The sequence below is a fragment of the Erinaceus europaeus genome, chromosome 4 (genome assembly GCF_950295315.1).
Source record: "Erinaceus europaeus chromosome 4, mEriEur2.1, whole genome shotgun sequence".
Lineage (NCBI taxonomy): Eukaryota > Metazoa > Chordata > Mammalia > Eulipotyphla > Erinaceidae > Erinaceus > Erinaceus europaeus.
Genome location: NC_080165.1, coordinates 62,431,508 through 62,457,624, shown reverse-complemented (window position 1 = coordinate 62,457,624; position 26,117 = coordinate 62,431,508). Strand labels below are relative to the sequence as shown.

The following is a 26,117-nucleotide window of genomic DNA, read 5'->3' as shown; positions in this document are numbered from 1 at the left end:
CATACACCAAAATTAACTCAAAATAGATTAAAATCTTTCATACTAGACCTCAAACATTAAACTGCAGAGGGAAAAAGACAGGTGAAACACTATATTAACTTTAAGGTGGTCTTAACATTAAAGATGTATTGGGAGACTCCACTGCAGGGTGAGGGAAACTAAGGAAAGAATAAATAAGTGGAACTACATCAGACTGAAAGATGGAAAGAAACTTCTGTAAAGATATTTCAGCCAAGCTACTGGGAGATGTTTGCACATCACACATCTAACAAAAGATTGACATCAAAGACTTATAAAGAAATCATTAATATCTCAACAACAGCAACAATATAAGCACCCCAGTAAAAAAAAGTGGAGGGAAAAGCCTGAATAGACATTTCTCTAAAGAAGGTATTCAGATGGCCTGCAGAGAAAAAAGTGATCCAAATGACATATCATTAGAGAAATTTAAATTAAAACCACAATGTGAAAATAGCTACATCAGCAAAATGAGCAATGACAAGTGTTGCCAAAGATTTGAAGAAAAAGAAAGTCTGGTAAACTGTTGATGAGAATGCAAACTGCTGCAGCCCATATGGAAAACAGTATGGAGAGTCTTTAAATAAAAAAGGAAGTATCATATGATTCAGTGATACCACTCTTAGGCATATATCCAGAGGCTATGAAAGCATTAACTTGAAAGGACATATGCACTTCTTTTATATATATATTTATTATTATTATTATTATTAATTTATTTATTTTCCCTTTTGTTGCCCTTGTTGTTTTTCATTATTGTTGTAGTTATTATTGTTGTTGTTGTTGATGTTGTCATTGTTGGACAGGACAGTGAGAAACGGAGAGAGGAGGGGAAGACAGAGAGGTGGAGAGAAAGAAAGACACCTGCAGACCTGCTTCACCAGCTGTGAAGCGACTCCCCTGCAGGTGGGGAGCCAGGGGCTTGAACCGGGACACTTATGCCGGTCCTTGTGCTTTACAGCACATGTGCATAACCCGCTGTGCTACTGCCCGACTCCCGACATATGCACTTCTATGTTCACAGTTACACTATGTATAATAGCCAAAATTATGAAAGCAACCTAAATGTCCAAGAGAAAATAACTAGATAATTTATTGGGGGGTGTCTAATCAATTGAATATTACTCTGCAGTTTTATTATCTTTATTTTATTTACTGGATAGAGACAGCCAGAAATTAATAGGGAAGGGGTGATAGAGGGAGAGACAGACACCTTCAACATTGCTTTACCACTTGCAAAGCATTCCCCCTGCAGGTGGGGATTGGAGGCTCGAACCTCGGTCCTTGTGCACTGTAACATGTGCGCTCAACCAGGTGTGCCACCACCCGGCCTCATATTCTGCATTTTTAAAAAAGATGAGATGGTAGAATTTGAAACAAAATGGATGGAACTGGACATGGTTTTGCCAAGTGAAATAAGAGATGGAAGACAACTACCAGATGATTTCACTCCTGTGAAGTATAGATAACGAAGGCAAATGAACTTGGAAAACAATTCTAAACAAACTATCTCGTAGGCTCTGTAAGAATTATGGTTGTATAAAGGGAGCACAGGATTTTGGCAGGTGGTGCAATAACCCTCTAGGTCTGCAGTTTTACTCTGAAACCTTATAATTTTGTAAACCATTGCTAAATAAAAATATTTTATAAAATAACTTTGCCAAATCTCCTAAGAACACTTATATAACCATAGTACAACTTTCAAATTCAGGACATTCAACATGGTTAGAGCAGTCTTGCTAAACACAGAACAAACTGACATAATCATAATATTCTATATATAATTTTTTCTGAGTTTACACAGAACCACATATTCTGTTTGTTCAACAACCTATTGAGAAATTGTCTTGAAATACAGCTTCAGAAATTGTAGGTTTTTTTAAACAACTTTTCCCAAACCAAGCAGTCAATGAAAAAACACAGCACAGCAATCATCTGTACATCTGCAATGACCTGTACCACAAGTCTGTGTAGACTATGTTTCTCCAACTAGATTCTGTGCATCTAGTTTGCAGAAGGTTGTCCTTTTCATTTATTTTTATTCTTGGTGGCAATTATCTGTAGGTTATGCAGAAAAGAAACTCAAGACAATAAACATTCCTTAAGTAGAAGTGTGAATTTAATTTGACACCTTTATTCTACATCATTCCAAATAACAACCCAATACGATATGCACAGCTAGTTAGTGGCAGAGTCAGGTCCCATACCCTTGTGCTCTGATTTTGGTATCCTGCCATTGTGTTGACAAGTTTACAGTAACTAATGGAGCAACAATGAAGATGATGATCCTATTTGCAGGGGAATGGCTAATGAATCATTTACACTATAGTCACCCCTGGGTGGCAGTAATACACAAGCAAAACAAATTCGCTTTCACTTCCTTTTCATGTGCCATGCAAAAGTATGACATGACCTGTAAAACCTACCTAGGATGCTTGGCAGGGTCCATCTACTCTCACAGGCAAAAACATTGTTCTCTCTGGTTTCCATCTACTAAGACTATCCCTATCAGGCCACCCAACTGCCCACCTTTCAAGAGTCTACTCCAAAGTTAGCCATCTTTAGTAGCCAGGCTGGATTTTAATTTTTATTTTACTGAGTTTCTCTATTTATTTATTGTTCATGATCACTTCTCCCCCCCGACCTTTGAATGTCTTTTCCTGTGTTTGTGACCATCTATAGTTCTTCCCCTTCCTTTCTTCTCTTGTAAAGTTATCTTCTGCCACTGTTTTTCTCACCCTTCCATTTAATGCCTTTCTGGTTTTAGCATTTCTAGCCTTGCCGTTTCCTTGAACGCTTACTACTAAAATTCAGTATCTTGCAGCAAGTGTAAACCTTGTAAGAACTCATACAATTATGGTTTATATATGCAAATGTATATAAGACTATATTTTATGCAAATGAATTTTAGGCATAACATTTAGTGTTTTCTGAGTATTTATTTATTTATTTATTTTAGTTACCACCAGCGTTATCACTGGGCTCAGTGCCTGCACTATGAATCCACTTCTCCCAGTAGCCATTTTTTCTTTTTTCTTTTTTTTACATTTTTCACTGGATAGGATGGATAGTTGAGAAGGTAGAAGGAGACAGAGAAAAAGAAAAATCAATACCTGCAGACCTGATTCACCACTCCTGAAACGTTCCCCCTGCAGGTGGGGAGAGGGAGTTCAAATACACTGAGCCTTGTATTTTTGTTTGTTTTCTTCCTCCAGAGTTATCACTGGGGCTCAGTGCCAGCACTACAAATCTACCATTCTTGGCAAGTATTTTTTATTTTATTTATTTTTTCCTATTTTATCTGACAGGACATAAACTTAGAGGGGAGAGTGAGAGGGGAAAGAGAGAGAGGCAGAGAGAGAAAAATATAGGCACCTGCAGACCTGCTTCACCACTAGTGAAATGTCCCTCCTGCAAGTGGGGATTGGGGGCTCAAACCTGGGTCCTTGATCATGGTACTATGTGCACTTAACCCAATGTACCACTGCTGGGTCCCTTGAGCTTTCTTTTAAAAATTAGTTTAGGAGGTCAGGTGGTGGGTTAAGTGCACATGGTATGAAGCACGAGGGCCGCTGTAAGGATCCCAGCTTGAGCTCCCAGCCCCCCACCTGCAGGGGTGTCACTTCATGGGTAGTGAAGCAGGTCTGCGGGTATCTGTCTTTCTCTCCCCTTCTCTGTCTTCCCTTCCTCTCTCATTTCTCTCTGTCCTATCCATCAACAACAACAGTGATGACAACAACAATAATAATAACAACAGGGCAACAAAATGGGAAAAATGGCCTCCAGGAACAGTGGACTCAGTGCAGGCACCAAGCCCTAGTAATAATCCTGGAAGAAAAAAAAAAAGAAAGAAAATTTAGTTTAATTTAGTATTAGTTTCTTACAGTTTTCCAGCCTTAAGTTGCTTTTTGTTTTATTAGAACCACTTAATTAATTTTCCTACATTAGTGTAAATTTCATTTAATATTTAATATTTAATTAAAATATGACTTTCTACTAGTTTAATATTAGGTGTGGTAGTGTAGTAGTAGTAATAGTAGTAGTAGTAGTCACTTTTTTTTTTAACTCTAGGGTCATCGCTGGGGCTTGGTGCCCTCTATGAATCCACTGCTCCTGGAGGCCATCTTTCCTGTTTTGTTGCCCTTGTTGTTTTGGCCATTGCTGTTTTTGTTGTTGGATAGGACAGAGAAAAATCGGGAGAGGAGGGGAAGACAGAAGACAAGAGAAAGTAGACACCTGCAGACCTGCTTCACCAATTATGAAGCGACTCCCTTGCAGGTGGGGAGCCAGGAGCTCGAAGCAGTATCCTTATGCCAATCCTTGTGCTTTGCACCATGTGTGCTTAACCTGCTGAGCCACTGCCTGGCCTTCAGTAGTAGTCACTTTAACAGTGGTAATAACACTCATTTAGAACAGTTTCTTTTTCTCCAAGATTCTTTTTAAAATGTATTTTGTTTTACTGATATATTTTGACTAGAGCACAGTTCAGCTCTGACTAGTTGGTGCCAGGAATCTCAGGACCTCCCTGAGGCAAGTCTCTGTACAATAGCAGTGCTCTATCCTCTCCAGAATCATTATTTTCAGATCTACTTGAGATCATCTATTCCCCCTGCACACACAGACATCTAATTTTTTACAAGGGTGCCCAAACTCTTAAATGGAGAAAGGAGAGGCTCCTCAATAAATGGTGCTGGGAACATTGGGTTGAAACATGAAGAATGAAACTGAACCACTACATTTCATCAGACACAAAAGTCAACTCTAAATGGATCAAGGACTTGAATGTTAGACCAGAAACTATCAGATGTTAACAGAAATCTTTTCCACTTAAGTTTTATAGGCCTCTTCAATGAATCAAGCCCAATTGCAAGGTATACAAAAAGAAAAAGAAACCAGTGGGAGTACATCAAATTGAAAAGCTCCTGCACAGCAAAAGAAACCACCACCCAGTCTCCTTACAGACTGGGAGAATATCTTTACATGCCATACATCTGACAAAAGGCTAAAAAACAAAATTTATACAGAGATTGCCAAACTCAGCAACAACAACAAACAAAAAAAGACCCCATCCTAAAATGGAAAGAGGATATGAACAGAATATTCACCAAAGAGGAGATCCAAAAGGCCAACATACATATGAAAAAATGTTCCAAATCACTGATTATCAGAGAAATGCATATAAAAAGACACTAATGGGATACCACTTCACTTTTGTGAAAATGTAAAGGATAATAACAACAAATGCTGGAGAGGCTGCAGGGGTAAGGGAACTCTCTGGCACTACTGGTAGAAATGTAAATTGGTCCAATCCTTGTGGAGAGCAGTCTGGAGAACTCTCACGAAACTAGATATAGACCTACCCTATAGCCCTGTAATTCCTTTCCTGGAGATTTATCCTATGGAATCAAACACACCAATCTAAAAAGATATGTGTAAACCTCAGTTCATAGAAGCACAACTTGTAATAACTAAAGCTTGGAAACAACCTAGATGTCCAACAACAGATGAGTGGTTAAGAAAGTTGTGGTATATATACACAATGGAATACTTCTCAGCTGTTAAGAATAATGAATTCACTTTCCTCGCTTCATCTTGGACAGAGCTTGAAGGAATCAAGTTAAGTGATATAAACCTGAAAGAGAAGGCTGAATATGTAATGGCCTCACTCATGGACAGAAGTTGAGAAATAAGGACAGAAGAGGGAAACACAAAGTAGAGCTTGGACTAAGTATGGTGTATCACTACAGTGTAAAAGACTGGGAGAGGAATAGGTTCAGGTCCTGGTGCAATATGATGTAAGACTTATGCTGGGGGTGAGAGTGTTTTGCAGAAAATTGAGAAATTTTACACATGTAGTAAAAACTGTATTTACTGTAAACAATTCCCCCAATAAAAATAATTTTTAAAAGATTTAACAGAAAAAAAGCAGAAAAAAGACCATTTATTCATACAAATGAATATGATAAAATAAAGGTTTCAAAGTCAGAAATAGAGTGGTGTGTGTGTGTGTGTGTGTGTGTGTGTGTGTGTGTGTGTGTGTGTGTGTACACTTGGGTTGGAGTAAAGATGGTTTACAGGATTTATTGACAAAACTTTGGACAGCAAAATAAATGCTTTGTTGTAAGATATGTATGATTGACTCAATGTCTGAGACCTCATACATAATTTTTTCTTGAAAACATAGTAAATATACTTACCACTTCCCAAAATATTTTAAACATGTATTATAGTTTATTGTAAGTACAAGTTCTTTACCTTAAGAGGATCATTACCTGCTTCTCTGTTAGAATTACTCTCCTTAGTAATTGATTCTCAAGTCCTTTCATTGTAACAGTAAAATCAATGACTGATGTTTTAGCATTGATCTCAGGGGTAAAGGCAGGGTTTGGTAACTTTGTAGTAATATAAAGTTTAAATGAATCCATGATGTCACATTCTTTGTCACCTACTTTAACCTAGGTCAAGTCAAATATAAAATTAAAAATAGCTTGAAAGATAGAAGAAGGAATTTGGAGTTCAATTTAAGTCAGTACTGTGACACTTAAATCAATTGCAAACACAAGTTGTAAACTTCTAATCACTTATCTTAAATAGTGAAAATCTATTTCTTTAGAACATTTTGGGTTTGCAGACCTGCTTGAAGATTTTTTTAAGTAACTATGCCAAGAAAATTAAGTAAGAAAAAAATTATCCAAGACAAATGGTGACTAAAGGAGAATTTCAGTGCATCTTGTCTTATTTTCCTACTTGAGGAAATTTTATTGTGTTTCTAGAAAATCTTATTTCTTTGTGCACTTCACAATGATATCTGAAGGATATTTGACAACAGGGAAGTTAATGAATTTTCAGATAAAAATGTCAACATTTATTTACAGAAGGCTATATTATTTTAAAGGTATGATTTCTTTTTTTTTTTTTTTTTTTGGAGAAAGAGAAAGAGAGAGAGAGATACAGCACTGCTCAGCTCCAGTATGCGCAGTATCTGGGATCTCATGCAGACACATCCTTGTGCTCTACCACTGAGATATGTCACTAGCCCATCTGACTTTTAAATATTAAGAGACAGAAAAGAGACCCCCCCCAAAAAAAAGCAGAGAAATCAAAGCACGACTCCATCATTTTGTGCAGTGTCAGGGATCTAACCCAGCGATCCATATATGCAAGGTACGTGTACTACCATTATACCACCTTCTCAGCCTTAAGATTGAACTTTCAGTTGTGTGTGACCTTGGGGTCTCACACATGTATGATTATACTGCACCCAGTGCATTTATTTCATTCAAATAGAGGTAGAGAGTGGGAGAGACATCACAGCAACATAGTTTCCCCCTGGTGCCACAGCATTCCTATGTGGTGTTGGGGCTTTGCTTAAGTCAGATGCATAGGAAGGCATGTGTCTTAGCTATCCAATGAGCTTTTACCAGTATCATAAGATTTATCTTAAAAATTATCATATACAGTATGCTGAAAAACAACAGATTTTCTATATAAAATCAGGTAGAAAGTTACAGCATTTTAAAATGACTTCAAATTCAATCATAATTGTGCATATGGTTAAATGCCACCTGTAAGGCACTACCTAACTCTCAGGTACCATTCCTTCACATTCTGATAATAATCTGAGGTCTTGGACCAGTAAGATGTTCATGACTTGGGTTCAAGTCCAAGGCCCACAACACTTGGGTATATACACTGCACATGTGAGGTAACTTCCACACTGCAGTGTCTTTTCTCCCTCAGTCTCTCTGTCTCTGTCTTTATGAAAAAAAGTTAGCTCATAGCAGTGAAATATTAGTAACAACGACAATAGTAAAAAAGAATCTTGGGTCTTTCAGGAAAACATATTCCACAACCACCTTAGGCTTATTAAATATGGCATATGAAACAATTCACATTATGAAGGCATTTTTCTAAATAAGTAATTTGTGTGATGAGAAGACTTGTATCCTTTACTTATTGGCTGGTGGTCATGTGATTAAACTGACTAAGCCCCACGCCAGCCAAAATAAAAAGAAAAGCTCAATCAGAAATTTAGTAATTTGGGGGCCAAGGGTTGGCACACCTGGTTGAGAGCACATGTTACAATGCACAAGGACCCAGGTTCAAGCCCCCCGTCCCTACCTGCAGAAGGAAACTTTTAGGGGTGGTGGAGATGTCTGCAGATGTCTCTCTGTCTCTCTCCCTATCACCCCCGCCCCTCTCAGTTTCTGGCTATCTCTGTCCAATAAATAAATAAAAATAATACAAAAAATTTTTTTAAAAAATTCAAAAAAAGAAATTTAGTGATTTAGGGCCAGGCGGTGGTGCACCCAGTTAAGCACACACATTCACTAGGATCCAGGTTCAAGTCCTTGGTCTCCACCTGCAGAAGGAAAACTTCACAAGCGGCAAAGCAGTTAGTTCTGCAGGTCTCTCTCTCTCACCTTGTCCCTCCCTCTGCATCTTCTCCTCTCAATTTCTCTCTGACCTTTCAAATAAAAGTAAGTAAGGAAAGAATGACAATCACAAAAGATGGATTCATAGTGCAGGTACTGAAACTTAGTGATAGCCCTGGTGGCAGTAAAAAAAAAAAAACATATATATAGAAAGAGCGAGAGAAAGAGACAGAGAGAGAGAGGAGAGTATTCATCAAAAAGCCTAAAAGTAGAGAATGACACAAATTAAAAAATTATACTGGAAGTAGTTCATGCTATCACCATCAACTGAGAATATATTCTACAGCTTCCAGAAAAGTTTATGAGTTTAGACCGAGAGTTAATAAAAAGAGAATGAACAAATCAATGTTCCTAGACCTTATTAAAATGTTACTTTTTCCAGAGAAGAAATTCAAGTTTTGTTGTATAAATATATATATATGTACATATATATATAACTTGAAAGATCAATTGTCTCAGGATTACATATATATATATTTTTTTTTTGACCAGACAATGCCTTTCCTTAATACCCTGCTCAGCTTCTGCCAAATGGCTATCCTTATGAATATAGTGCTTGTCCCTATATGTTTATATGCCATTTTGAAAGGAGAAACACTGAATATAAATTTGGGAATAATATTTTTGCAGGTATCAAATACTATAATGGAAATGCATTCCCTGCTATGCTCAAAAAGGTAAGTAGATGTCACCATTGTTCTTTCCTTTCTTATTTTTTCTATGAATCTCACCTTGAAAGTGGTGCCTGATTTAATGAAATTCTTTTCTAATACATTATCCAGAGCTGGATCCAATTCTTCACGAATGTCCTCAATGAGAAGAGGTCGGCCCAAGGAAAGGCTGTCCTCCAAGTGTGTGCGGAAATATTTATGGTTCAGAGATGTCACCTAAAAATTAAAGAGTTCATTCCTTTAGAAATGTTACACAGAATGTGCTTATTCCTAGATGGAAATCAAGAGAGAATTGCTGGACAAGTGTCTAAGAATTTTGAAGGCTGAAAAGGAAGTATGAAAGTAACAAACAGAAATCAGTTTTCATAACTTGATGAGTTATGGCAGTGGTAAAGCTCTGGATGTGTGATGTGTCTCCCTGATGCAAAGAGAATCAAGGGTATATTCCTCGGGTGAAATGCAGGACTTAGCTGCCATATAGATGGGAGAGAAGTAATCAAGAATTAATCCTTATAAGCTTATGTAGCTGCAATTACTCAGAAAAACTAAAGTTAACTTGCACATTTTTGATATCAATTTATCTTCACAGGACCCCTATGACATGAATAAATGTCAAAAACAATAAGCATAAGAATGCCAGGGATGATATATTGAGTCAACCCACAAAGGCACAAAGGACGAATATGACAGATAAATTCTCCATATAAATCGACCTAAAAATTCTAGGATCACTTTTTATATTCTTTTTTTTTAATATTTATTTTTATTTATTTACACTTTTTATATTCTTATGTTTTTTTAATTAGAATTTTGATTGCCTGTGGGGGTCCCCATTTTTACATCAATATCTCCAATAATTATGTATAGGTAATTATTAGATGGTTGATCTCTGCATGAACCAATTACATTGGAACTCTATTTTTTTCTTTTTTTTTTGCCACCAGGGACTGCACCCCTATGTGATTCCTTTGCTCTCCAAGAACGAACACACACACACACACACACACATGCAGAGAGACATAGAGAGGAGAATACAAATCTCAGCACCACTCAACTGCACATAAAGTATTCCCTTCACATGGTGCCCTCCAGATGGTGGGCAGGAGCTTGAACTCAGGAGCTGGAAGAGTCAGTACTCAATTCTCTGAATTTAACTACTACCTTTATGCAGTGCCTTGTTACTGCAGATCTTAAGACACAAGGAAGATGGACTGTGATAATAGGTAAGTAGAAGAATAGACTGAAAAAAATAAGTAAGTAGCTCATTTACTATGGAAATTACTTGTGGAAATAAACGTTTTTAACCCACTTCAGTCAAAAAAGATAATAATAATAATAATAATAATAATAATAATAATAGAGGTTCCCGGAAGATGGCGGACTGAGAAGCTGCTAGTGGCTTGAGCTCTGACCACATCTTCTGGAAACGGTAGGATTTTCTGCCTTTAGTAAGCCAGTCAATAAGGGGTCCTAGCGGTGACACCAAGGAGGTTACTATAATTTTATTTGGGTTAAGAAATAGAGTAGAAAAAAAGGGGGGAAATTTTTTTTCCGTTTAATTATAAAGCACACCTCCTCCCACTTCCACACCCCCCCATAACCAGTCCCTGGGGACCAGCTCCTAGCAGGCTCCCCTGCTGAGATTCTGTCTTTACCAAATTCCTGTCCCACCAGGGAGCATCATTCATTCTAAGTCTATACCTTTCTGAAACCTTTGGCCTTTTTTTTTCTTTCTAAGTAGCCACCACCCCACCTCACCTGGTATAGCTAATTAAATAATTAAAAATAAATTTAAAAAATCTTTCCTTTCACCTCTCTTTTATGACTGTTCTTTTTCTTATCTTTTTTTCTCTCTCTCTTTTTTTTTCTTCTTTTTCTCATTCTTGTCATCCTTCCTTAATCCTACAGCTTCCAAAGCCACAGGCCCCAGCCCCCATACCACCAAACAGTATGCTTTTTTGAATTCATTGATACACATTTGGGAATTATTTTGGGGAAGAATTCTAACTCAGTGTGGACTCTCACTGCGAGTGTCTCTGCTCAACTTCCCTTCCTCCTTTAGCCACCCCTAGAATATACAGTGGATAGTAGATTTGCATAACTGTCTATTTCAGCCATCCTTGTCTAGTCCTGAGGGTTTTTTTTTTTCTTTTCACTGCTCTTTAATTACAGCTCTTTTTCTTCTATTTTCCCTTTTCTCTCACTTGTCTCATTTTTCTTTTTCTTTTTTTTTATCTTGTCATACACTTCTTCCTTCTCCTTTGTCTTTCTGAATTTGTGAATTATTTTGGGGAAGAAATCTGACTCAGAGTGGACTCTCTATGTGTGTATCTATGCTCTAGTTCACTTTCCCCCCTTGTTACCCATAGAATATACAGTGGATAGTAGATTTGCATAACTGTCTATTCTTGCTATCCCTTCTTTCTTTTCTCTTTCTTATTCACTGGGATTTGGTTACTATTTTTTCACGGACTGGAGAAATTGTTTGGCTAACTGGTAGTGATTAAACTGTTCAATACTTGCTTCAGTTGCTACTGCAATTCCTGAGGTTGGTGAGTGCAATTGTCATAAAGGTATTTAGTACAGTGTTGCTTGTACTCAAGACACAACAACTGAGGAACAACAGAGCATTAAAAAAAAAGAAACACATAAATCAAAAAAATGGGTAGATCAAAAACAAATAAAACTGCTACTCCAATGAATGAAGAAAATAGCCCAGAAAACTACAAATCAGCCAGAAGTAACCATAGATAAGAAAAGTATCCAAGCAATAATAAACTTATTAATCACAGTAATGAAAACAACATTGGTGGAAAGGAATGGCAGTATTAGGGAAACAACAGTTGAGACCCCCAAGGAAAATACTGATTATCTTGAGGCAATTAGAGAACTGAAAGCTGAAATAGCTGTAATGAAGAAAGAAGCTGAGGCAAGGGAAAGCAGACTAACAGAAGCAGAAAACAGAATTAGTCAGACAGAGGATGAGTTAGGGAAAACTAAGAAAGAGGTGAAAGAGCTTAAAAAGAGATTGAGACACTGAAAACAACAACAGATACATATGGGATGATCTCAATAGAAGTAACATTCGCATAATTGGCCTGCCAGAGGAAGAAAGAGAGGAAGGGGAAGCAAACATTCTAGAGGAAATAATAGAAGAAAACTTCCCAGACCTGAATAACAGAAAGGACATCAAGATTCAAGAGGACCAGAGAGTACCAAACAGAATCAACCCAGACCTGAAGACACCAAGACACATCATAGTCACAATGAGAAGAAGTAAGGATAAAGAAAGGATCCTAAAGGCTGCAAGAGAGAAACAAAAAGTCACATACAGGGGAAAACCCATAAGATTATCTGCAGATTTCTCCACTCAAACTCTAAAAGCTAGAAGAGAATAGAAAGATATCTATCGAGCCCTGAATGAAAAAGGGTTTCAACCAAGGATAATATATCCTGCTAGACTTTCATTCAAACTAGATGGAGGGATCAAAACCTTCTTAGACAAACAACAGATAAAGGAGGCAACCATCATCAAACTGGCCCTGAAAGAGGTTATAAAAGACCTCTTATAAACAAGAACATCACTATAATACTGGCAATATATCAGACCAAACAAAAAAAATTTTTTTTGAACAATGGCACTACAATACATTAAATCCATAATATCAATAAATGTCAATAACTTAAACTCACCCATCAAAAGGCACAGAGTGGGGGGATGGATCAGAAAACATAATCCAACCATATGCTGCTTGTAAGAATCCCATCTGTCACAAAAAGATAAACACAGACTTAAAGTGAAAGGATGGAAAACTATCATACAGGCTAATGGTTCACCAAAAAAGGGCAGGAACAGCCATTCTCATCTCAGACACAATAGATTTTAAATTAAATAAAGTAATAAAAAATAGGCAAGGACATTACATACTGATTAGAGGATCAATCAACCAAGAAGATTTAACAATCATTAACATCTAGGCACCCAGTGAGGGACAATCTAAATACGTCAAGCACTTACTTAAAGAATTTAAAAAATACATCAATAGTAATACAATAATAGTGGGAGACTTCAATACCCCACTCTCACACTTAGATCAACAAAGCAGAGAAGCAACAAAGATACAAGAGAAATGAATGACGAGATTGGCAGACTAGACCTCTTGGACATTTTCAGAGTCCTTCACCACAAAAAAATGGAATACACCTTCTTTTCAAATCCACATAACACATACTCAAGGATAGACCACATGTTAGGCCACAAAGACAGCATCAATAAATTCAAGAGCATTGAAATCATCCCTAGTATCTTCTCAGACTACAGTGGAGTAAAACTAACATTTAACAACAAACAGAAAATTATTAAAAGTCACAGAATTTGGAAACTAAACAACGTACTCCTTAAGAACCACTGGGTCAGAGATTCACTCAAGCAGGAAATTCAAATGTTCCTGGAATCAAATGAAAATGAAGACACAACCTATCAAAATATTTGGGACACAGCTAAAGTAGTACTGAGAGGGAAATTTATAGCCATACAATCACATATTAAACACCAAGAAGAAGCTCAAATGAACGACCTTACTGCACACCTCAATGAGTTAGAGGAAGAGGAACAAAGGAACACTAAAGCATCCAGAAGGACAGAAATCACTAAAGTTAGAGCAGAAATAAACAACATCAAAAATAAAAGAACCATACAAATGATCAATGAAGCCAAAGGTTGGTTCTTTGAAAGATTAGACAAAATTGACAAACCCCTAGCCATACTCACCAACAAAAAGAGAGAAGACTCAAATTAATGGAATTGTAAACGATGGAGCAGATATCACAACAGACACCACAGAAATCCAGAGAATCCTGCAAAACTTCTATAAAGAACTATATGCCACCAAGCTAGAGAATCTGGAAGAAATGGAACAATTCCTAGAAACCTATGCACTTCCAAAACTGAACCAAGAAGAACTACAAAACCTAAATGCACCAATCACAGACAAAGAAATTGAAACCATTATTAAGAACCTCCCCAACAAAAAAGTCCTGGACCAGATGGCTTCACAATTGAATTCTACAAAACTTTCAGGAAATATTTAGTACCCATACTTCTTAAGCTTTTCCATAAGATTGAAGAAACAGGAATACTCCCTTCCACCATCTATGAAGCCAACATCACCCTGATACCAAAAGCTGATAGGGACAGAACAAAAAAGGAAAACTACAGACCAATATCTCTGATGAACATAGATGCCAAAATATTAAACAAGATCTTGGCCAACCGGATACAGCAACATATCAAAAAGATTGTTCATCACGACCAAGTGGGATTCATCCCAGGAATGCAAGGCTGGTTCAACATCCGTAAGTCAATAAATGTCATTCACCACATCAATAAAAGCAAAGCCAAAAACCACATGATTATTTCAATAGATGAAGAGAAAGCCTTTGACAATATCCAACACCCATTCTTGCTCAAAACTCTACAAAAAATGGGAATAGATGGGAAATTCCTCAAGATAGTGGAGTCTATATATAGCAAACCTACAGCCCACATCATACTCAATGGACAGAAGCTGAAAGCATTCCGCCTCAGATCGGGGACTAGACAGGGCTGTCCACTATCACCATTACTCTTCAACATAGTATTGGAAGTTCTTGCCATAGCAATCAGGCAAGAGAAAGAAACCAAAGGAATACAGATTGGAAGGGAAGAAGTCAAGCTCTCACTATTTGCAGATGATATGATAGTATACATAGAAAAACCTAAAGAATCCAGCAGAAAACTACTGGAAGTTATTAGGTAATATAGCAAGGTATCAGGCTACAAAATCAATGTACAAAAATCAGTGGCATTTCTTTATGCAAACACTAAATCTGAAGAAGAAGACATCCAGAAATCACTCCCATTTACTGTTTCAGCAAAATCAATCAAATACCTAGGAATAAAGTTGACCAAAGAAGTGAAAGCCTTGTATGCTGAAAACTATGAGTCGCTACTCAAGGAAATAGAAACTGATACCAAGAAATGGAAAGATATCCCATGCTCATGGATTGGAAGAATAAATATCATCAAAATGAATATTCTCCCCAGAGCCATATACAAATTTAATGCAATACCCATCAAAGTTCCACCAAGCTTCTTAGAGAATAGAACAAACACTACAATCATTTATATGGAACATGAAAACACCTAGAATTGCCAAACCATCTTGAGGAAAAGAAACAGAAATGGAGGCATCACACTCAAAGACCTTAAACTATATTATAAAACCATCATCATCAAAACAACATGGTACTGGAACAAAAATAGGCACACAGACCAGCGGAACAGAATTGAAAGCCCAGAAATAAATTCCCACACCTATGCACATCTAATCTTTGATAAGGGGGCCCAAAGCATTAAATGGAAAAGGAGGCTCTCTTCAATAAATGGTGCTGGGAAAACTGGGTTGTAACATGCAGAAGAATGAAATTGAACCACTTTATCTCACCAGAAACAAAAATCAACTCCTAATGGATAAAAGACCTAAATGTCAGAACAGAAACAATCAAATACTTAGAGGAAAACATTGGTAAAACACTTTCCCACCTACACCTCAAGGACATCTTGATGAATCAAATCCAATTGCAAGGAAGACTAAAGCAGAAACAAACCAATGGGACTACATCAAATTGAAAAGCTTTTGCACCTCCAAAGAAACTATTAAACAAACAAAGAGACCCATCACAGATGGGAGAGGATCTTCACATGCCATACATCAGACAAGAAACTAATCACCAAAATATATAAAGAGCTCAGCAAACTTAGCACCAAAAAAGCAAATGACCCCATCCAAAAATGGGCAGAGGATATGAACAAAACATTCACTACAGAGGAGACCCAAAAGGCTAACAAACATATGAAAAACTGCTCTAGGTCACTGATTGTCAGAGAAATGCAAATTAAGACAACACTAAGATACCACCTGACTCCTGTAAGAATGGCATACATCAAAAAGGACAGCAGCAGCAAATGCTGGAGAGGTTGTGGGGACAGAGGAACACTTTTATATTGCTGGTGGGAATGTAAATTGGTACAGCCTCTGTGGAGAGAAGTCTGGAAAACTCTCAGAAGGCTAGACATGGTCCTTCCATATGATCCAGTAATTAATTCCTCTCTTGCGGTTATACCCCAAGGACTCCATAACACCCAACCAAAAAGAAGTGTTTACTCCTATGTTCATAGCAGTACAATTCATAATAGCTAAAACATGGAAGCAACCCAGGTGCCCAACACCAGATGAGTGGCTGAGAAAGCTGTGGTATATATACACAATATATGCCGCTATCAAGAACAATGAACCCACCGTCGCTGACCCATCTTGGACAGAGCTAGAAGGAATTATGTTAAGTGAGCTAAGTCAGAAAGATAAAGATGAGTATGAGATGATCCCACTCATCAACAGAAGTTGAGTAAGATGATCTGAAAGGGAAACTAAAAGCAGGACCTGACCAAATTGTAAGTAGGGCACCAAAGTAAAAACCCTGTGGTGAGGAGTAGACATGCAGCTTCCTGGGACAGTGGGTGGTGGGAGTGGGTGCGAGGGATGGGTCACAGTCTTTTGGTGGTGGGAACGGTGTTTATGTACACTCCTAGTAAAATGTAGTCATATAAATCACTAGTTAATTAATATGAGAGGGGGAAAATTAATTGTATGTCTCGAAGTTTTTCAAAACACAAACTGAATCTTTTCAATATATAGGCTGTGTAATTGATATGCAGACTCTCTCAAAAGTCTAGACCAAGTAGATCAGAAGCAACCAATGGCACAGCTATATACAAGATACTGGGTACTGTACAGCAAACCCCAACAAAAGGACTTTTCTTTTTTTTATAATTTATTTCTTTATTGGGTAATTAATGTTTTACATTCAACAGTAAATACAATTGTTTGTACATGCATAACATTCCCCCAGATTCCCATTTAACAATACAACCCACACTATGTCATTCATCATCTTTCATGGACCTGTATTCTCCCCACCCACCCACCCACCCCAGAGTCTTTTACTTTGGTGCAGTACGCCAATTCCATTTCAGGTTCTACTTGTGTTTTCTTTTCTAATCTTGTTTTTCAACTTCAGCCTGAGAGTGAGATCATCCCATATTCATCCTTCTGTTTCTGGCTTATTTCACTCAACATGACTTTTTCAAGGTCCATCCAAGATCGGCTGAAAACGGTGAAGTCACCATTTTTTACAGCTGAGTAGTATTCCATTGTGTATAGAGACCACAACTTGCTCAGTCACTCATCTGTTGTTGGACACCTGGGTTGCTTCCAGGTTTTGGCTATTACAAATTGTGCTGTCAAGAACATATGTGTACACAGATCTTTTTGGATGGATGTGTGGGTTCCTTAGGATATATCCCCTTAGGATATATCCTTAGGATATATCCCCAGGAGAGGAATTGCAGGGTCATAGGGTAGGTCCATTTCTAGCCTTCTGAAAGTTCTCCAGACTGTTCTCCACAGAGGTTGGACCAATTGACATTCCCACCAGCAGTGCAGGAGGGTTCCTTTGACCCCACATCCTCTCCAGCACTTGCTGCTGTTACCTTTTCTGATGTATGACATTCTCACAGGAGTGAAGTGATATCTCATTGTTGTCTTGATTTGCATTTCTCTGACAATCAGAGACTTGGAGAATTTTTTCATGTGTTTCTCAGCCTTTTGGATCTCTTCTGTGGTGAATATTCTGTCCATGTCCTCCCCCCATTTTTGGATGGGGTTATTTGTTGTCTTGTTGTTGAGTTGGCAAGCTCTTTATATTTGTTGGTTACTAAACTCTTATCTGATGTGTGGCATGTAAAGATCTTCTCCCATTCTGTTTGGGGTCGCTTGGTTTGGGTAGTGGTTTCTTTTGCTGTGAAGAAGCTTTTTAATTTGATGTAGTCCCATAGGTTTATACTTGCCTTAGTCTTCTTTGTAATTGGATTCGTTTCATTGAAAATGTCTTTAAAATTTATGCGGAAAAAAGTTCTGCCAATATTTTCCTCTAAGTATTTGATAGTTTGTGGTCTAACATCCAAGTCCTTGATCCACTTGGAATTTACTTTTGTATTTGGTGAAATACAGTGATTGAGTTTCATTCTTCTGCATGTTTCAACCCATTGTTTCCAACACCATTTGTTGAAGAGACTCTGCTTTCCCCATATAATAGTCTGGGCACCTTTGTCAAAGATTAGATGTCCATAGGTGTGGGGCCTCATTTCTGGGCTCTCAGTTCTATTCCACTGGTCAGTGTGTCTGTTCATGTTCCAGTATCAAGCAGACAAAAGGACTTTTCAAAGTTAACCCAATTACCAAATAATGTGATGATAACATTAACTATTGATTGTCTTTTTGAACCCTAAGACAGCAGGAACCTCACATCTCCACTATAGAGCCTCTACTTCCCCCAGTCCTGGAACCCTTGGATAGGGCCCACTTTCCCGTATGCATCTCCCAATCCATATCAAATAATATTGCATCTGCCGATCACAACCTAACCAACACAACAATTGCCACCTCAACATGCTTCACTTCAGACTGTGTCCAGAGACTTCACGTGTGGAATGACAACCCTTCTACTTCATTACTCAGGTGAGACATTTCCTTTCATAGTATACTCTAATTCCATCTCAGGTGGTTCACTTTCTAACAAAGTCCCAAAACCTAGATATACACCAGTTTCTGTGAGAGAGAGCATATGTTCACACGTATCCGTAAACTACTGCAAAATATATGCCTGAAAGCAGAAGTGCACTAGAGTTTGCAGTGAGTACCCCCCTAGCATTTCCTCTCCACTATTCCAAGCTTTGGGTCCATGATTGCTCAACTATTTGTTTGGCTTCGTATGTTAACTCTCTTTTCAGTCACCAGGTTCCAGATGTCATCAGGATGCCGGCCAGGCTTCCCTAGACTGAAGACCCCACCAATGTTTCCTGGAGCTCTGCTTCCCCAGAGACCCACCCTACTAGGGAAAGAGAGAGGCAGACTGGGAGTATGGACCGACCAGTCAACGCCCATGTTCAGCGTGGAAGCAATCACAGAAGCCAGACCTTCTATCTTCTGCAACCCTCAGTGACCCTGGGTCCATGCTCCCAGAGGGATAGAGAATGGGAAAGCTATCAGGGGAGGGGGTGGGAAATGGAGATTGGGTGGTGGGAATTGTGTGGTATTGTACCCCTCCTACCCTATGGTTTTGTTAATTAATCCTTTCTTAAATAAAAAAAAATAATAATGATAATAATAACCTGTCCATGAAGAAATCTATTTCTCCTGGACTGAGAGCTTTACTTATATAAATTATATACCCTGAAAGACCTGACTATGACTTGATAATGTAAATGAATCTAAACAAAGTGCTTTAACTAGTTCATTAAAAAAGAGAATGCACATTTGCAATGAAAATATATGTAATTATGTCTTGCTCTGTTTTCCAAATGGTGAACTCTGTGATTTCTTTCCAAACTGTGATGGCTAATTTTTTATGTCAACTTCATGGGGTTCAGAGATGCCCAGGTAGCTGGTAAAACATTACTTCCTGGTGTGTCCACAAAAGTGGAAGAGATTAGACTTTGCACAGGTTAATTGATCACCCTCGCCCATAGAGGTGGGCATTATCCAATATACGGAGGGTCTGTATAGGACAAACAGGTGAGGAAAGGTGCAAATTTGCTCTGACTGATATGGTACATCCATATCTTCCTGCCTTTCTTCACTGGAACTCCCTGCGTTTTGAGCCTTCTGATTCAGACTGAAATGTATGCCCTTAAATTCTTTACTTCTCAGGTATCCAAGATTTGTACTAGAATGATAGTGCTAGATTTTCCAAGATTCCAGATTGCAAAAGGGCAGACTGTTAACCTTCTTAGTCTCCTTAAGTCACATGAACAACCCCCACCCCCAAAGTTTATAGCTTTACCTCTCCCTCTCTATTTCTTACACACACAAACTACATATATACAGTATACATATTCTAACACCCCATTTGTTCTTTGGAAAGTCCTGACTAATACACCAACTACAGAAAATAATTTCCAGTCAACTTATTTAACATCGCCTTTAACAATATTTAATAGCTTTTATAAAGTTGAACTAATATCTTGGAATCATACTTTCAGGCTTAATCCTCTAACTTATGTAGAAATATGATGTGGTGGGACCATACACTGGGTCAGCTGCATAGACTTTTGTGTTGGGCCATACAAGGTGATGAAGCTTGTGTTCACTTCATGTGCTATATTCTCCACAACAAAGTAAAATGTATAAGTAAATTCTTCATAGGGAAACGTGGTGAGTACTTTTTTTTTCTTGTGGATTCTGGAGTTTCACTATTCCAGGGCAAGTCTTTCAGACAGAGAAAGAGAGATAGAGACACACAGCACCAGTGCAGTGACGACCAGGATTGAACCTTGTCACATGCATGACAAAACAGGCACATTACCCAGGTGATCTACTTTATCAGCCCAGTGAATAAATTTCTTTGCAGAAGTCAGAGCTCCAGGTAAAGATGTTATTGGAGGTGACCTTTGCATGACCTTGGAGTGCAGTCCTGGGCACGGTTTTTCATTTGTTTCATTTCTGTTTTTTTTTAATCCTTTCCAAGTAAAGAAATAATAATTTTGCTTCATTTTGTTTATATTTATATGTATGGACTTATACTAATTTTCAGGGAAAAAATTATTTTTCTGAGTAACACAGCTTAATCCACTAAGATCCCAACAGCTAGTGGTATTTATTTACTTATTTATTTTACCAGAGAACTGCTCAGTTCTGGCTTATAGTGGTACTGAGGATTGGACCTGGTACCTCTGATCAACAGGTATTGAAATCTGTTGCATAACTGCTATACCATTTCCCTGGTTCTACCTGATGACATTTAAAACAAAGAAGTATTTCTAGCAAATTCTGTTACTTCCTCAGAGAGGTTTTGGGGTTCAGTTTCATCAGGATGAACATTATTATAGGTTATCAAAATGGGAAGACAAACTATGACCAGGAAAAAAAAACAAAGTAAACAAAAAATCAAAAGCCAGATAAGGCAAAATAAATGAGGCAGGGGAAATATTATAATTGAGTTGGAATGTTCCCGCAGGCTTCACATGGGCACCCATATGAATATAGCTTCTGAGAAACTTTATTCCCAATAACACTATTGCCTTAAAATTCCTCCACTGAAAGAAACAAGAGAATTAAATGATGACATGGACAGAATAGACCTCCTGGACATTTTCAGAGTTCATCACCTGGAATACAAAAAAACTGAAATACACACTCTTTTCAAATCCACATAGCACATACTCAAGGATAGAACCTTGAGTATGTGCTACTCACATGTTAGGCCACAAAGACAACATCAACAAACTCAAGAACACTGAAATCATCCCAAGTATCTTCTCAGACCGCAGTGGAGTAAAGCTAACACTTAACAACAAACAGAAAATTACTAATAGACACAGAATTTGGAAAATAAACAACATACTGCTTAAGAACCACTGGTTCAGAGAGACACTCAAGCAAGAAATTCAAATGTTCCTGGAAACAAATGAAAATGAAGACACAACCTATCAAAATATTTGGGACACAGCTAAAGCAGTAGTGAGAGAAATTCATAGCCATACAATCACATATTAAAGAACAAGAAAAATCTCAAATAAATGACATTACTGCAGACCTTAAGTACTTAGAGGAAGAGGAACAAAGGAACCCTAAAGCAACCAGAAGGACAGAAATCACTATAATTAGAGCAGAAATAAACAACATTGAAAATAAGAGAACCATACAAAAGATCAGTGAAGCCAAATGTTGGTTCTTTGAAAAATTAAACAAGATTGACAAACCCCTAGCCAGACTCACTAAAAAAAAGGGAGAAGACTCAAATTAATATAATTGTAAACAATAGAGGAGATATCACAACTGACACTACAGAAATCCAGAAAATCATGCAAAACTTCTATGAAGAACTATACGCCACCAAGCTAGAGAATCTGGAAGAAATGGAAGAATTCTTAGAAACATATGCCCTTCCAAAACTGAACCAAGAAGAACTACAAAACCTAAATGTACCAATCACAGACAAAGAAATCGAAACCATTATTAAGAATCTCCCCAACAACAAAAGTCCTGGACCAGATCGCTTCACAAACGAATTCTACAAAACCTTCAGGAAACAGTTAATACCCATACTTCTAAAGCTTTTCCATAAGATCAAAGAAACAGGAACACTCCCTTCCACCTTCTATGAAGCCAACATCATCCTGATACCAAAAGCAGACAGAGACACAGCAAAAAAGGAAAACTACAGACCAATATCTCTGATGAATATACATGCCAAAATATTAAACAAGATCTTGGCCAACCGGATACAGCAGTATATCAAAAAGATTGTTCATCACGACCAAGTGGGATTTATCCCAGGAATGTAAGGCTGCTTCAACATATGTAAGTCAATCAATGTCATTCACCACATCAATAAAAGCAAGACCAAACATCATATGATTATCTCAATCGATGCAGAGAAAGCCTTTGACAAAATCCAACAGTCATTCATGGTCAAAACAATACAGAAAATGGGAATAGGTGGGAAATTCATCAAGATAGTGGAATCCATATATAGTAAATCTACAGCCAACATCATACTCAATGAACAGAAGCTGAAAGTATTCCCCCTCAGATTGAGGACAAGACAGGGCTATCCACTATCACCATTACTCTTCAACATAGTATTAGAAGTTCTTGCCACAGTAATCAGGCAAGAGAAAGTAATCAAAGGAATACAGATTGGAAGGGAAGAAGTCAAGTTCTCACTATTTGCAGATGATATGATAGTATACATAGAAATACCTATAGCAAGGGGTCAGGCTACAAATCAATGAACAAAAATCAGTGGTATTTCTTTATGCAAACACCAAATCAGAAGAAGACATCCAGAAATCACTCCCATTCACTGTTGTAGCAAAATCAATAAAATACGTAGGAATAAGGCTGACCAAAGAAGTGAAAGACTTGTATACTGAAAACTGAGTCACTATTCAAGGAAATAGAAACTGATACCAAGAAATGGAAAGACATCCCATGCTCATGGATTGGAAGAATAAATAACATCAAAATGAACATTCTTCCCAGAGCCATATACAAATTTAATGCAATACCCATCAAAGTTCCACCAAGCTTCTTTAAGAGAATAGAACAAAAACTACAATCATTTATCTGTTGCCAGAAAACATCTTGAATTGCCAAAACAATCTTGAGGAAAAGAAACAGAAATGGAGGCATCACACTCCTAGATCTCAAACTATATTTAAAGCCATCATCATCAAAACCGGCTGGTACTGGAACAAAAATAGGCACACAGACCAGTGGAACAGAATTGAAAGCCCAGAACTAACCCCCCACACCTATGGGCATCTAATCTTTGATAAGGAGGGGGGCAAAGTATTAAATGGAGGAAGGAGGCTCTCTTCAATAAATGGTGCTGGGAAAACTGGGTTGAAACATGCAAAAGAATGAAATTGAATCACCTTATCTCACCAGAAACAAAAATCAACTCCAAATGGATCAAGGACCTGGATGTTAGACCGGAAACTATCAAATACAAAAACATTGGTGGAACACTTTCCCACCTAAACCTCAAGAACATCTTTGATGATACAAGCCCAACTGCAAGGAAGACTAAAGGAGAAACAAACCAATGGGACTACATCAAATTGAAAAGCTTCTGCACAGCCAAAGAAACTATCGCACAAAGAGAGTCCTCAAAGAATGGGAGAAGATCTTCACATGCCATACATCAGACAAGAGACTAATCACCAAAATACACAAAGAGCTCAGCAAACTTAGCACCAAAAAAGCAAATGACCCCATCCAAACATGGGCAGAGGATATGAACAAAACACTCAATACAGAAGAGAGATAAAAGGCTCATAAGCTGAATATGTACCCCAGATCACATCAAATTGATAGGTTTTACAGTCAACAATATTTATACCCCTTTCCCATATTAGGGAGCTACTCTCTTCCCTGATCCAGCTTTCTGGTCCTTCTGCCAGCCATTACATCATCTCCCCAGACAATAACTTGGATCCTCTAGCATATCAGATTTCAGGCTCAGGGGCAAAAAGAAAAAGAAAAAAAACAAAAAAAATTATAGCCACAGGCCCTTTGGATCTTAACTAAAATATGCCTACTAGCTATCTACAAAATGGAGGACCCCCCCCAACTCTTTATCTGCACTACTCCAGCCTTTAGGTCCATGATTGGTCAACAATTTGTTTGGCTTTGTATGTTAACTCTCTTTTCAACCACCAGGTTCCAGATGTTACCATGATGCAGACCAGACTTCCCTGGACAGACAACCCCACCAATGTGTCCTAGAGCTCCACTCCCCCAGAGCCCTTCCTCATTAGGGAAAGAGACAGGCTGGGAGTATGGATTGCCCTGTCAACGCCCACATGCAGCAGGGAAGCAATTATAGAAGCCAGACCTTCCACTTTCTGCACCCCATAATGACCTTGGGTCATACTCCCAGAGGGTTAAAGAATAGGAAAGCTATCAGGGGAGGGGATGGGATACGGAGTTCTGGTGGTGGGAATTGTGCAAAGCTGTACCCCTCTTATCCTATGGTTTAGTCAATGTTTCCTTTTATAAATAAAAAATTTTTTAAAATCCCTCCACTGACACACCGATCCTTTCTAGGATTGTTCTGGAGTTTCTAAGTAAACAGGCTGATGCACTGCATGCTAGTGTATGAATGTATGTGTTTTAGGGGCTCTCCCAAGCATTAGGCAGTGCCTCCTTGCCTACAAATCTGATCTCAGAAGGCAATCTTTCAATATTTACCATTGAATATGGTATTTGATACAAGCTTTTTCTAAATACTCTTTAATTAAGATCCTCAGTCTACTGAAAGTTTTATCAGAAATGAGTATTGAATTTAACAAGTCCTTTATCAGCTTTTATTAAGATGATCATGGTTGGTTTTCTTTTTTCCTTGTAGTAATGACACACTGATCAATTCATTTAATTTGATAAACATCAGAATACATATTCTATATAAGGAGCTGTGGAGAAAATATATAGTATAAAAGCATAAAACTGATCCACAAGAATCTTATGGTATAGCAAGGTATTTTGCAAGACAAAAATTGTAAGACAAGGTATTTTGCAGAGAACAGTAATTCAAGAGGGTCTCTGAATCTATTAAATAAAGCAAAAAAAAAAAAAAAACATTGCAAGCATTCCAGAAAGTTCTTATCAACCTGGGGTAAAGGCTTCTTGATGAAAGTAGCATTGAAGGGGCTGAACAGTGGTACACCCAGTCAAACACACATGTTATAGAGCACAAGGACCCAGGTCCTAGCCCTTGGCCTCGCCTGCAGATGGAAAGTTTCATAAGCAGTGAAACAATGCTGCAGCCCCTTTCCTCTCTCTCTCTCTCTCTCTCCCCCTACCCCCCACCACTTCTTCCCTCTCAATTTCTGTCCCTAACCAAAAACAAATAAAATAACAATAATAAGATATTTTAAAAAGAAAGTAGCACTGGAAAAGAATTTTGAAGAATGATTAAGATTTTTTTTTATCTGAGATGTAAGTAATGTGGGCAGCAGGGTATAGAAAGACACACAGAGTCAGAAGGCTCAGAACTCTGGGAGCAGTGCGTGGGAAATAATGAATAGTCCATATCGGAAAATGAATTGAAATATCAATAGTAATAATATCCCCAAAGAGAGTCAGGGACATTGGAATCTTGCTTTTTCTAACCATGTCTTTAAAAGAATAACTTATTAGATTTCATCCAACAGGAATATCAAACTGCAGTATGGCAAGTAGTACCAAGTCCCTAATCTAAGTAACAGACTTGAAATTGAGGGCTCACCAGTTCAATTCCTACTACTTTCCTATATTCTCAAATTCAAGACCCGTAATAAAAGTCACATCTAACACTGACAAAACCAACAGAGCAAAGGAAATAAATG

General features: G+C 37.9%; 1 protein-coding gene across 1 annotated transcript in view; it reads right to left on the bottom strand.

The window, feature by feature from the left end:
* Positions 1-26,117, bottom strand: part of DNAH8 (dynein axonemal heavy chain 8) — a 429,487-nt gene that overhangs the window by 134,572 nt on the left and 268,798 nt on the right. Inside the window, exons 74-75 of the mRNA XM_060190815.1 lie at positions 9,185-9,340; positions 6,291-6,473 (exon numbers count right to left, since the gene is read on the bottom strand). Of these exons, the coding sequence (XP_060046798.1) occupies positions 6,291-6,473; positions 9,185-9,340 (339 nt within the window). The remainder of the gene's footprint in view (positions 1-6,290; positions 6,474-9,184; positions 9,341-26,117) is intronic.